This window comes from Zingiber officinale, chromosome 4A (genome assembly GCF_018446385.1).
Source record: "Zingiber officinale cultivar Zhangliang chromosome 4A, Zo_v1.1, whole genome shotgun sequence".
Taxonomy (NCBI): Eukaryota; Viridiplantae; Streptophyta; class Magnoliopsida; order Zingiberales; family Zingiberaceae; genus Zingiber; species Zingiber officinale.
In genome coordinates this window covers 148,914,628-148,929,257 of record NC_055992.1, presented here as the reverse complement: position 1 = coordinate 148,929,257, position 14,630 = coordinate 148,914,628, and the positions used below count along the sequence as shown (strand labels likewise).

Sequence of the window (14,630 nt, the reverse complement as noted above, 5' to 3'; positions counted from 1 at the left end):
TTCAATCTAGTAGAAGTGAATCTCAATTGCATAGATTTGACTGAACGAACTGTGCGCCTACTAGTCAAGTGAGGCTCTTCTTAGGAATTAAACTCTCTCTATTTTTGCATACTCTCCATGGCTATTGAAGTTGACTTTATCTCCTTTTTTATCGACGCGTCATTAAAGTCAAATAATAAAACTTTCTATTTGTTATTTTTTATTTTATTTCAACATAAGTTGTCCTAGTTGTCTAGTCTATGAGGAAACCTCGTGCATTGCCCCTCGTTAGATTGAATAAGTACATGAGCCATGTGACTTTGTGTACTGGCGTTGGCATTGGCATTGGCATTGGCATTGGCATTGATCCCGAAAGAAGATGAACTACACAACATGAACTACACAACAGAAGTTCTAAAGAAAAATAGAAACGGAAGAGAATGGAATTTAGACAGTGATGTGAATCATAGTTTGATATTCATCTTACACATATTTATACACTTGTCATGGAGACAACATATTAAAGACGAGTCTAGAAAATAACACAACCAGCTCAAGAGTTGTTGATTAGAAAATTAAAGACGCCTAGAAAATAAGCAAGAACATAACTGACAAACTTGGGAAGTAGGAACATTTGGGAAAGAGGACACATTGAATATCACTTCTCCAGATATTGCCTTTCAACATTCCCCCTCAAGCTGGATCCATTAGATTTTGAGATCCAAGCTTACTTAAAAGGCATTGAAACTGAGTTGAAGGTAAGGCCTTGGTGAATACATCAGCTAGTTGATCTTGACTTCGCACATAACAAGTTTTAATAAGCTTTGATTGAACCTGTTGACGAATAAAATGACAATCAACTTCTATATGCTTCGTTCTTTCATGGAACACCGGATTAGCAGCAATCTGCATTGCGGCTTGATTATCACAGTAAAGAATCATAGGAGTAGCACACGGACATCCTAAGTCTGAAAGGAGACTTTTAAGCCACACAAGTTCACAGGCTGTAGTGGCCATAGCTCGATATTCAGCTTCCGCACTAGATCGAGCAACAACTTCTTGTTTTTTGCTTTTCCAGGAAACTAAATTTCCCCCAACAGTTATGCAGAATCCTGTAGTTGATTTTCGATCCAAAGAATTACCAGCCCAATCCGAATCTGTATAACCCTCAACCTTGGTGTGTCCATTGCTAGTCATAATGATTCCACGACCAATGGATCCTTTCAAGTAGCGCAGGATTCGTTTAACCAGGCTTAAATGCTGATTAGTAGGAGCATGCATATATTGACTAGCAATGTTAACCGCATAAGACAAATCTGGTCTAGTAATTGTCAAGTAAATCAGTTTACCAACAAGCTTCTGATAGTGAGCAAGATTCTTAAGCACTTCACCTTTGGAGTAGGGCTTTTGTTTGCTGTCAAGAGGAGTGTGAGCAGGTTTAGAATCAACCATCTGGGCATCCTTGAGTAGATCCAGAGCATACTTCCTTTGATTAAGATAGAACCCTTTGCTGGAATTTGCCATTTCGATTCCAAGAAAATATTTCAAGGAACCAAGATCCTTTATAGGAAATAACTGTTGAAGATGTTTTTTCAGTTTTTTTGCAGACTCAACATTGCTTCCTGTCACAATAAGATCATCCACATAGATTAGAACCATTAATTTTTCCGAATTACCAAGTTTAACAAATAGTGAAGAATCAGCATTGCTTTTTGAGAATCTCATCCCTTCAAGTGCAGCACTCAATTTTGTATGTCAGGCTCTAGGACTTTGCTTTAGTCCATAAATAGATTTGTGAAGTTTGCAAACCATGTTGTCATCATTCTGTTTCAAGAAACCAGGAGGTAATTTCATAAAAACTTCTTCCTCCAGATCCCCATGTAAAAAGGCATTTTTTACATCCATTTGGGATAGAGGCCATCCATTGTTAATTGCAACTGACAGCAGAACCCGCACGGTTATCATCTTTGCAACTGGAGCAAAGGTCTCTTTATAATCCATTCCATATTCCTGAGAAAAACTTTGAGCCACCAAGCGTGCTTTACGTCTCTCAACTGAGCCATCAGAGTTAAATTTGGTTTTGTAAATCCAACGACATCCAACAGCTTTCTTCCCCTTAGGGAGAGATACAATGCTCCACGTAGAATTCTCAGCAAGAGCATTTAGTTCTTCTTGCATAGCATTTCTCCAAACATCACTAGAATTAGCTTCTTGAAAGGTTTGAGGATCTTGGATAGCAGATATTTTAGAGAGAAAAGCAGCATGTGTAAAGGCGAAATTCTTATAAGACAGATACTTTGAGATTGGATGTCTTACAGAATAAGCAACATAATCTTCCATTCTCTTAGGTTGTTGACAGTGACGAAGAGGATTTCTTCGAGGCACTAACTCTTGATAAATCTGATCAGGATGAACATCCTGTTCCGGATTTAGTGGAGCAACATTATTTAAAATGTTATCAGATGATGGTGCATTCTATGAATTAGACTGATTCAGTTCTGGACCAATGCCTTCAGTATTCAAAAAAGGGAAAAAAATCTAAACTTATTCCCATTTTATTGGAACAGGAAAAATACGACCTAGTTTCATCAAATCGAACATGCCTTGTGACAACAACCTTTCGGGAACATGGGTCATAACATTTATATCCTTTCTGTGTATTTGAGTAGCCAAGAAATATACATTTAACAGCTTTTGGATCAAGTTTATCTCTAGAGTTGGCTGGAGCATGAACAAAACATGTGCAACCAAACACCTTTAAATGAGAAATATCAGTCTTTTTGTTCATTAAAACTTCAAATGGACTTTTGAAATGGAGTACTCGACTAGGAAGTCGATTAATTAGATAGGCTGCTGTAAGAACCCCGAAAGACCAAAACTGTTTAGGCAAATTCATTTGAAACATGATAGCCCTTGTCTTTTCTAATAAATCTCTATTTTTTCGTTCTGCAACTCCGTTTTGTTGTGGAGTATAAACACAACTAGTTTGATGCACAATGCCATTAGTAGCTAAGAAATTAGTCATATTGTGGGAGGTAAATTCGGTGCCATTATCAGTTCTGAAGGTTATGATTTTTGTAGAAAATTGGTTGACAATCATGGCATGAAACTGTTTGAAAGTTTCATAGACATCACTCTTAGATTTTAGCAAATAAACCCAAGTGACTTTAGAAAAATCATCAATAAAGGTCACAAAATACTTGAAATTGTCAATGGAGTCAACCACAGGGCCCCATATATCAGAATGTATTAATTCAAAAGGGTTGAAACTTTCTGTCATAGACAACTTAAAGGGAAGTTTGGATGACTTAGAAAGATGACATGTTTCACAACCATGAGCTTCCATTGGCATATTGGACAAGATCTTTGAAAACACGAGGCTGGAAGGATGAGCAAGACGTTGATGCCACAAAAATTGTTGATGACTTCTAAGAGCTTGAATGCTTCTTGGAATTCTAGGATGCGGAGAAACATAATATAGCCCTTGAAAGAGAAACCCTTCACCAATCATGTTCTTGGTGATACGATCCTGAAAAACAACCTTGGAAGGAGTGAATAAAACTTCACAATTAAAGGGTTCAACTATTTTGTGGACTGACAATAACTGGAAAGGAAAGGAAGGAACATAGAGCACTTCAGATTTGATAAATTCTGACAGCAGTTTAATTTTCCCTTTCCCTTTGATTTGAACATTCTGACCATTGGCAATGGATACAAATGAAGACATAGGCATATAATCACATACATTAATAAGATTATTAGTTATGTGATCTGACGCACCAGAATCTACCACCCACAAATTTGAGGTTGAACTAATTTTCAACGCAGTAATAAAGGCAGATAAAATACCTTCTTTGTTCTCAGAATTTGAAATATTTGTATCCGTAAGAAAACTTGCAAATTTGCTCAAGAGCGCTATTGGCTTATCTTGGCTATGTTCAGCTTCTGAAGAAGTGCCTTTGCTTTGTTTGTTATGCAAAAAATTTGCAAATTCATTAAGCAAAGTGATCGGATTAGAAGTGAAGGATTCAGCAGAATGAGACGCAACGTGAGCTTTGGAGTTGAAACTATGTTTCTGATCACTTCCCTTTTTATCCTTGCTAGATTTGTTTTTTAATTCTAGATGAAGAATCCAACAACGATCAACCGTGTGTCCAATACCTCTGCAATGATCACACTTCAAATCCGGACGCTTACCCTTGTAAGGTTTCTTCTCCCCGTTAAGAGTAAGGTAAGCATGAGGATTAGAGGTATTTAATACATCAGATTTAGGCATAATTTTCCGACGAACCTCTTCTCTTTGAATGGCCGCACAAACATTCTTTAAGGAAGGTAACTCAGTAGTCATTAGAATGTGACTTCTGAATTCTTCATAATCAGAATCAAGACTTGCAAGTAGCTGGAACACCCTGTCTTCCTCAACACGTTTCTTAAGAATGACAGGATCAGTGGTATGAGGGCGATAAACTTCTAGCTTGTTCTATAGATTCTTTAGTTTACCGAGTATACTTACAAAGGATTTTCCCTCCTGCTTGAAACTTGCAATTTCTTGTTGAATCTAAAAGATTCTAGCAGAATTGTTTTGATTTCCATACATATCTTGAACAGCTTCCCATAATTCTAGAGAAGAAAAAGAGTAGCTGAAAATTTCAGCAATATTCTGTTCCATGGAATTCAATAGCCAACACATAACCATTTGGTCTTTGGCTAGCCAAGCTTCATATCTTGGTGCAATTACTTCAGGAACTGCCTCCTTTCCATTAATGAAGCCAAGTTTTGATCGACCACCAAGAGTAATAGTGATGGCCCTAGACCAAGGCAAATAATTGTATTCATTGAGTAATACTGAACACAATTTGTGAGAAGTATTCTGCTCAGCATCAAAACTATTAGAATCAGCAGTTATCTCACTAGAGGATGAGGAAAAATTGTCAGGGTTCATGACAAATATAAAGAATTTAGAGTTTATATAGAAACTTCCTGCTCTGATACCATAAAGAAAAACAGAAACGGAAGAGAATGGAATTTAGACAGTGATGTGAATCATAGTTTGATATTCATCTTACACATATTTATACACTTGTTATGGAGACAACATATTAAAGACGAGTCTAGAAAATAACACAACCAGCTCAAGAGTTGTTGACTAGAAAATTAAAGACGCCTAGAAAATAAGCAAGAACATAACTGATAAACTTGGGAAGTAGGAACATTTGGGAAAGAGGACACATTGAATATCACTTCTCCAGATATTGCCTTTCAACAAGTTCTCTCACAAGACATTTAATTGATTGAAAAACAAGTATGATAGCACATGGATTGAACAACAAGATGATGAACATAATGATGACGATTGCTCTACAGCCAGTCCTTAACATTAAGAACTAGCAATCGAGTGATCTGTTTTGTATGTTATTGTCTTGATGGAACAAAGAATATCGTTTAGGACTTTTACTGTTGGATATGAATAGGAGACATAACAACAAGATGATCAAAATCGTTTTCTGTTGGACTTTTCTTGTTATATTAAATTATTTTTTTACCAACTTAATCAAAAAATACTTAAACTTCATCATAAACATTTTAAATTGATGCTACCTAAATAGATACTACAACCATGAATCTACTTATTAAAATTACTTAATTTCATTAAAATTATTTTAAGCCAATCAAAATCACTTTAAAATAATAATAGAAATCACTTAAATAACGGCTACTAATTACTACAACAATATTTTATTATATTAGTTATTACACTATTATAACATATATATAATAGTTGGTATACATGGTAGTAACTTACAATATCTTCTAGATAAATAGTATAGTAGGACATCCTTTTGACTTTATTTTTAATCTAAGTGTCCTTTGACGATTTACGTTCTTTTAAATTTTTGTCCATAAATAATTGATAATTTTTTTTTACAAAATTATCACTTCAAAAAAAAAAATATTTAAGTACACAAGGTGTATACAAATGTGTAATAGAAAAATCGAAAATTAAAAGAATAAATAATTTACAACAAGAAGATAAAGGATGTAACCTCTAGATTGATCTAAAATATATAATCTATTTTAGATCTTAAAACAATGCATAATCTATCCTTTACAAAATATGAAATATGAAATAGAAAACAAATTAGATCATATGAAATGAGGAGGATAGTAACTAAGCTAGAGAAAACAAAACAATGCTCAATCAAATAATAGATTTTGAGATCTATGAGTTGCATTTGAGAGGAACTCTCCAGAACCTATCGGGAATTTCCAGCAGATAAAATTGTCAAACTGATCTTATCCATAACCTTGGGCAACCAAAATTCTTGAATCTTGGTCGACAACATTCAAGGGATACCCATTGGGTAATGGATAATCATCAACCAACAGTCAATGTATGTTATCAATGAAACAACCAACTCTGATCAACCAACACTAGATAAAATATGTTGGGAATTTAAAATTTGAAAAGTCAAACGTCCAAATGTTTAGTCGACCAAACTTCAATCCTTGTCTATCAACTTTATTAGAAACCGATTCAAATGAGTGGAACCTTGCTAAAGTCACATGCATGAAGTTTTTTCTCCCAATGTGCAACACCTCTGGCACTGCAATGAGACTAGGAACCATAGCTGAGAGGCAATGCTAAGCTCCATTTTAATCCTTTACATCACTTAATATACACATATTAATGAAGACTTCAGTACCATAATCAAAGATCAACTTGGACATAGTGTTACACATTCACCAATTTAATAGAGTTTCTGTTTCATTAGCAATAAAGTATCTACTGTACAAAGCACAAGAAATTGCAAGGAATTCGGCCCACAAATATTGTCGAGTACTAAGGGGGGAAAACGGCAGACAAGCCAGGAAAAAGTTTCACAGGTTTGCGTGACTAAATGAAGCAAAGAAAAGAAAAAGAATCTACTTACATTCATTTATTTCAACATTTGAAAGAAGTCCACTCAAAAGATTTTTGGCCACTTTTTGATCCAACACTTATTTGATGGCTGGGAATTTGCTGATGTAGGAGACGTTAATCAGAGGAACTATCAAAGCTAGCTGGTACAACTACAATTTTTCCTAAAAATTACCATATAAATTGGTTAACTAATGATAAAAAATATAATGAAATATCACAAGATAGTAACTTCTGCAATATTAATATTGATGCCTTCAATCCCGGTGACAAGATAATTGTGCAAAGAGGATTACATACAAATATATCTACATTTTATCTATTGCCTATTTAAACTTCTTTGTTTAGGTTGCAGCAGTAGCTGTAGCCTACATACCATATTTAAGTTTCCATGAAATAAAAAAAAATTGTTTGATTTAGTAGTTAAAGCATTTTTTTAAGAAAATGTTTATTTTTTTAATGTATTTCATTATGTATTGGTTATGCAAGAATAACAGTAAGGCTTCTCTTTTGTAATTGTAGGATTTTTTGTTCAAATTAGAATATCTGATGAATCACAGTTTTATTGGGAAACTATGAAACCTTGAACCACAGATGTGGCTTAGGAAGCCTATGCACATGTGCATAGATAGATAGAAGGGAGAGGTAGGGGAGGGGGATAAGGTATCAAGGACGGCAAGCAAAACAGACTATTGTATTATAGATTGGAGCACTGACAATAAATTGGAGCTCATTTATGGTAATTCAACATTGTTAACAGACAATCTAACAAATTCTGTAAGTTGGATGATCGCCCTAAACCCCAAACTCCAATCCCCAATCTAAAGGAGGAAAATATCAATATATCTATGGTTCACTGAAATGAAATGTAAAGGTGGAAAATATGTTGAGATGAAGACATGCCACATTGGAGCAGAACATATATACAACTTGGAAGGGAATGTTGAAAGATAGTCATGCCATATTGACACACATAATATCTACAAAAAGGCAATTATCAGCTATGAAAGGTAATGTATTAAACAGTACGAGTTAGCTGTAAGACTTACGGAATTGCTGTAGTGATAACTCAGACATTAACTATTTGCAATTAGAAATAACAAATTTTTTATCTTCATGCCATACCATATGTATTTTCTCAAAACTCTGTAGCTTTTCGGATTTCCTGTAATTGACATGCTATTTCCTCTAGTCGTTGTAGATTGCGAGTCTCCTTTTCCTTCTTTTCTGCTGAAAAGTTACAATTTTCTCTTCCTTCTTGAATCACTTTTAGCTTTTTCCTCAAGAACTCAACTTCATTTTCAAGTTTACATCTTTCATTATTGATTACAGGCATGGAAATCCTCCTCATGTCTAACAGTGGAACTCTATTGCCTGCAACATCAACTGAATGGCACACTGTTATCACATCTGAGCTCCTTCTGTGTATGTTTGTGTCTAATGGATTTAGACTTGTGTTTAAATTTTCAGTCGAGCAGTGCACTTTACTTTCTGAAGATGATTCTTTTGGCACACCACTTCTGTTACTTTCTGAAGATGATTCTCTTGGCACGCCACTTCTGTGCGATCTGCTCAATACCACCTGAGGAGTATTTAACTGTCCCATATTGCCCTCTCTATTCATGTCTATTTCATCATCAATTACATGCACATCAAGAACACTTGCTTCAGTATCAACCTGAGATGAGATGGAACCTACTTCATCTGCACGTAGACTTTTCCTGATGCACAAATCATTTAATGAAACTCCAACCTCAGATTTCCTATCTTGTGTTTTATCTTCTGTATCACTTAGATAAATAGAAGGATCATGGAAAACATTATATTGTGCCTCAATTAACCTAGGCGAGCTAGAGCCATTTCCATAGCTAGACTCATGGCTTTGGATTGAAGGTAGAATATTTTCTATTGTTAACATACCTTTTTCCTGCACATGGCAATCATTCGTATCAATTGGAAAATCTGAATGTTGCTCCTCAGCATTGCACTGGTTACCTACATTGCTTGAATGTTGTAACTCTTCAGTCATAGTTGGTTCTTTTGCAAGTTCTGAAAAGGATTTCTGTCCAGAAGCCACCAAAAACTCTATTTCATCACGTTGTACTTCACCACAAAACCTTTCATTCTTTTTGATGGATTCATAGACCGTTTTTAGCATGAGTTCGGTATCATCAAATGAACCAATTGAAGTACCAGTTTTGTTGTCAATTAATTCCACTGCACTAGACGGATCACTCCCTGATATCTGCTTAGCACCAGCAGCACTGACAAGCATTTGCTGGTATGCCTCAACTTCTTTCTGCAGTGCATACTTCTCTCTTTCTTGTCGCACAATGATATCCTTAAGAATCTTCATTTCTTCTTCATCATACGCAGATTTCTCTTCTGCCATGGTCCCGTATTGCCGAGCTTCCATTTGAATTGCTGATTTCTCCTTCTGGAGTCTGAGTATCATGGCCATTGCTTCATCAGCTGCACTTGCAGCAGCGCTCCTCTCTTTTTCCAGATCCTGATAAAGGGCAGCTCGAGCAGACCTTTCTTCTTTGAGTGCTTGTCTCAGTTCTCTTGTTACATCACATTCATTTTTATCTTCATCACAAAATCTCCCAATGCCATTAGATAAGACCTTAGCCGTAGTTTGCAATGCATTAGTAGAACTGACTTCTTCAGCCATAGCATTCTGGTCACCTAGAAACAATTTAAGCAATTTAGACACTTAAACATCAATAGGTTGTTGAATAGTTGAAGCTGAACTATAATCATATGAAATTGTAAGGATGGAAGAGGAGATCACAATTCTGTACCTGTAAAAAAATAATTGGTTCCAGGAATGGCATTTGCAATGCTCTGTACTAGAGGAAGAGGGTCGTTGGTGCTCAAAGGAGTGACAATGGTCATTTCCCCTTTCCGACCCACCTCCGCAGAAGAAGGTAAGTCAGACAAAGAAGCCCTTTTGATGGAAATATTCTTTTTCTGTAGTCTCCATCGTTTGAGTACATTCGGTGACCTCTCTTGTCGGAGGACCGCGTTCCCCTTTACATCGGCAAAATCCTTATCTCGGTAGTTTGAAGATTCTCCTCTATCTGCCAAATAGTTATGGTTATTCAGAAGCCTCAGATTCTTGGAATCTCGTGCACGCGGTTGGGACACCGAGCTGCAAGACTCCTCACCTCGGTCCATCTCCAACATCCCGCCGCCGTCGGAAGCGCCTCCTCTATCCTCACCAGTACGATTGACGAGTCGGAAATTGTCGCACCTTCCAACACGGGAGGCTCTCGATTCGCCCGTGCAGACGGAATCAAAGACGCCTCCGATCTTTCCAGCAGGGTAATCAAGAAGGAACCGCTGGAGGCAGCCGAGAGTAGGCTTCTGCTCCCGACGCTGACGCTGAGGGCGGCGTTCGATGAGGACGAGGTCACAGGAGCATGGGGCGGAAAGTCCAACGAAGGATAGGGCCTTGGAAACGAAGAAGGCGAAGGCGGCTGCGCAGAGGAAGAGATAGACGAGGGCGAGGTCGACGAAAGAGGCGACCAGGCCGCGGAGCGTCCAGCGGTGGTGGATCCCCTGGCACGCCTCCATCGGCGCCAGATTCTCCGATCAAGAATTCCGTCGAACAGCGCGAGGTCGTCACTTCCCGGTTGCTTATTGTAGCAGAAATGCTGGGGAAGGATGAGAGAGCGAGAAAAAGAGAGCAAGAAAGGGAAAAGACTCGAAGGCCCGCGAGTGGACTGGTATCCGCCTGTAAAATGGATTCTGTACCTGCTTTATTATTGGGATTCATATCGGGCCCCAATTCTATATCCAATTGAAAGAGGTCTTTTTAAACTATGATATGAATTTTTGTAACTTGGTCCCATTAACCACGGAGCGGGACCCGCATTCCACGTCACATTTGGAAATCGAAAACTAAAATCGGCAAATTAGAAAAAATAAAAAAAAAAACCAATTCGGTCTCCACCCATGATCCACCCACCATCTCGTGGGTCCCACATCGCAGTTCGACCGCTGTCACTTCTCTCTGTTGAAATAGAGCATAATGACGACATGATTTCTATAGGTTATATAATAAAAATTAAAATACGCAAAATATGACTTCAAACTCTTTGACTGATAAATTAAAATAATAAATATTTTAATTAAATTTATTTCAAATATAAATATGAAAATAATGAGATTATATATCTTACTATTTTATTAAAAATCTCTCTCCTTTACTAACTAACTTTGGTGAAGTCTAAAATACATTTACGTTAATGTCCTTTTTTCTATTTACACTAAAAATAATTTCAAAGTTTATTATAAATTTCACAAGCGAAACAATCAGTGATCTAGAGTTCGAGACTCAACTACAGCGTATTATTATGAATTTTTCTCATCATTAATTTTCTCTAGTTGTTAAAAAAAAATATAGTTCTTTTTAGTCTCATATCTTAGAATTGACAACACTATGATCAAAAAAACTTCTATAAATATTTTAGGCCGACGATATTAAAAAATATATTTTTCTTAGTTTTTTTTTAAGTAAGACAAGTATAATATTAAATTAAAATAATTTTTTTTCATAGGAAAGCTCGTTGCAGTAGTCATTATTGCATGGGTCTGATGAATCATATCCAAATAATTAATTGTTGGTTTATAAGGGTGATACTAGAAAATCCAAACAATTCGGATTTTCAAAGACCCAAATAATTTATATATTATTATATTACACACGCAACGCATGTGCACGATGACACTATTAGTTAATAGTCGATACATTTGGTTGACTGAAAGGAAGAACTAATATGATATTGAAACTCTAAGTTCACATTTTAATAAAAGGAAATTGTATTTGATCTTGTCCGAGTACTGAGTCGATGGACACTGGGATGTGGTGTTCCTGTTGACTAGCCGAAGACTCCCAAGACGTAGCTCCTTTGCCACCGTGAACCTGCAAACACAACGCCGAGTCGAGGAGTGGTTCCCGACGACGACCCTCCGACGCTCAAGTCAAATCACCGACAGAAAAATATAGAGCAAAGAAGCAAGAACTGTAGCTACAGTAATGAAGTGCGCATACCTCCATCGACGTCTGGGGGTCCTTATATAGGGCTCCCCAGAGGCGCGTGCATGCTCCTCGAGGCGTGCACGCTCCTCAAAGCATACCTGGAATGGATCTGTCTGAAAAACATGTCCGACACCCTACCTTAATAGCACGAGCATATCTCTGACGTGACAGTGGAAGCTTCCACCGTACGATTCTCTGTCCGACCAGGCCGCTGGTCATGCCTCTTGTCAGCGACACTGGTGTTAGAATGTATACTAAAAGTCTAGCTTTTGGTATAAAATATTTATCTAGAAATAAGAATCACATTGGTCAAATGTCTACATTTGTGATAAATGTAGTTGTTCAATTAATTTATATTGTAGATAACATGGTGTGTGGTGTCACACACAGAAGATCATGTTATCAGTACCTTATAAATTATAAATAGTAGCTCACGACCATGATGGAAAGGAACAAACCATTGAAGGTCGTAGTGTAATTAGGTGTTAGTTTATCTTAACTATATAATTACACTAGTACACTAAGAGTGTATTGAGTATGACCATTAGAGGTCGTTTCTTTTATACTGACTTTATAAAGGAACAAAGACCTCAGTTATTATGGAAGTGTGTGCTCTTAATCCTAATATAATAACAAGCACATATATTTGATATTTATTTCTTTAATTTATCAATGGGTGAGATTTAGTTCGATGAATCAATAAGCCCGATAAGTTGGGAAATGATATCACTTATAGTGTGTGTTGTTGATTATAGAAGGAAACTGTGTCCTAGTAATCTAGGTTGAGAATGTCCCCAAGAGGAGCTCATAAGGATTGTCATGTTAAACCCTGCAGGTGGACTTAGTCCGACATGACGATGAAGTTGAGTGGTACTACTCTTGGAGCTAGATATTAATTAAGTGAGTTGTCAGTAACTTACTTAATTAGTGGACATTTGTTATCTTAAACACAGGGAGACTAACACACTCATAATAAGGAGCCCAAAATGTAATTTGGGATTGGTGCGGTAGTTCAATAATAGTTCTTTAGTGGAATGAATTATTATTGATGAAATTAAGTTGTGTGTTCGGGGCGAACACGGGATGCTTAATTTCATCGGGAGACCAAAACCAATTCCTCCTCTCGGTCCCTATCGTAGCCTCTAGTATATAGAGATTTATACCCACCGCATACCCACCTTCTTACCAAGCTAGCTTGGAACCCAAGCTAGGGCCGGCCAAGACCAAGTGGATGAGCCATGTAGGTGGCCGGCCAAAGCTTGGGTCCCAAGCTTAGGTGGCCGACCACTAGAATATTAAAAAGAATTTTTATTAAAATTATTTCTTATGTGGATATCATGATTTTAAAAGAGAGTTTAAAAATTAAAAATTTCCTTTTATAGCTTTCTACAAAAGATTAAGAGATGAGATTAATCTCTTTCCTTATTTGTAGTTTAAAAGGATGGTTTTAATTTTTGGTAAAAACTTTCCTAATTTGTAAATCATCTATATGTTTAAAAGAGAGTTTAAAATTTGAAATCTTTCCTTATTTGTTGATTAAAGGAGGATTTTAAATTTTAAGAAAACTTTCCTTTTTAACCATGTTCATGATTTAAAAGAGAGTTTAAAAATTAAATATTCTCTTTTATAAGTTTCTACAAAAGATTAAGAAAAGATTTGATATCTTTCCTTATTTGTAGATTGAAAGAGATTTTAATTTTTAGAGATAACTTTCTTTTTATCCACATGTTTACAAGAAAGACTTTAATTTATAAAATTTTCTTTTTATTAACCACCATGAAGGGAAAAATTATTTGAGAAATTTTATAAATTTCCGGAAGCAAATTAGGAAGTTTTAATTCTTGTATGAATTAAAATTTCCTTGATTAAGGGATTAAAGGTGGCCGGCCATTATCATGATGAAACGAAAATTATTTTTAATTAAATAAATTTTCCTTTACAATGGCAAAAGAATTAAGGAAGTTTTTATTAAATTTTCCTTATTTGCCAAGACCAAGGATTATAAAAGAGGGGGTAGAGGAGGCTTCAAGGCTAAGGACTCTATTCTATTTTTCTCCCTCTTTTCCTTGGTGTGGTGGCCGGCCCTTCCCTTTCTCTTCTCTCCTCTTGTTGTGGCCGAAATCTATCATCTCTTGGAGCTTGGAGGATGTGGCCGGATCAAGGAAGGAGAAGGAGAGAAAGCATGCATCCCTTGGAGCTTGGTTGGTGGAAAATTCTTCATCCTTTGGAAGTTCTTGTGCTTGGCCGAAACTTGAAGGAAGAAGGAAGAAGGTGCCTAGGTGGTTCTCATCTCGAAAAATCGCTGCCCACACAACGTCCGAGGTTAGAAGAGGAATACGGTAGAAGATCAAGAGGTTTTTCTAAAAGGTATAACTAGTAATTTTTCTTTCCGCATCATACTAGTTATTTTTGGAAATAATACTAAATACAAGAGGCATACAATTCTAGTGTTTCGAATTTGTTTTCGATATAGTGTTCTTTTGTTTTTCTTTTTCTTGTGATTTGATTGTTCTTTTCGGTTGACCTAAAGTTATTTTAAAAAATTAAATATTAGCTTTCCTTAAAAGGTTTTGTCTAGTCGGTGGTGGTTGCTCCCATATCCAAGAAGGTCATGTGCCTCACCACGTCAGTACTGGGAACCAATTTTGGAAATTAATATTTAATGGAATTAATAACTTGGGTGAT

The 14,630-nt window shown here is 36.4% G+C and overlaps 2 protein-coding genes across 4 annotated transcripts; both read right to left on the bottom strand.

The window, feature by feature from the left end:
- Window positions 1–672: 672 nt before the first annotated feature.
- LOC121972917 (uncharacterized mitochondrial protein AtMg00810-like) lies at window positions 673–1,704 on the bottom strand. The gene has a single exon (XM_042524531.1). It carries the CDS (start codon window positions 1,702–1,704, stop codon window positions 673–675), a length of 1,032 nt encoding a protein of 343 aa, XP_042380465.1.
- A 5,259-nt stretch (window positions 1,705–6,963) lies between these two features.
- Window positions 6,964–10,610, bottom strand: LOC121971636. 3 transcript variants are annotated; one of them, XM_042522994.1, is made up of 4 exons: window positions 10,069–10,610; window positions 9,703–9,981; window positions 8,024–9,586; window positions 6,964–7,062 (listed from the first exon to the last, which is right to left on the bottom strand). In XM_042522994.1, exons 1-3 carry the CDS (start codon window positions 10,475–10,477, stop codon window positions 8,037–8,039), a joined length of 2,238 nt encoding a protein of 745 aa, XP_042378928.1. In that variant the 5' UTR covers window positions 10,478–10,610; the 3' UTR covers window positions 6,964–7,062; window positions 8,024–8,036. The 3 variants fall into 3 exon arrangements, with proteins under 3 accessions (XP_042378928.1, XP_042378926.1, XP_042378927.1); XM_042522992.1 differs by having other exon boundaries at window positions 9,703–10,610; XM_042522993.1 differs by having other exon boundaries at window positions 6,964–7,050; window positions 9,703–10,610.
- Between the last annotated feature and the right edge of the window lie 4,020 nt (window positions 10,611–14,630).

Coding starts and splice junctions, on each gene's coding strand:
- LOC121971636 (XM_042522992.1), bottom strand. CDS start 10,477: ATGGAGGCGTGCCAGGGGATCCACCACCGCTGGACGCTCCGCGGCCTG. Junction 9,587..9,702: donor AACCAATTATTTTTTTACAG/GTACAGAATTGT, acceptor AATTGTTTCTAG/GTGACCAGAATGCTATGGCT.
- LOC121972917 (XM_042524531.1), bottom strand. CDS start 1,704: ATGAGATTCTCAAAAAGCAATGCTGATTCTTCACTATTTGTTAAACTT.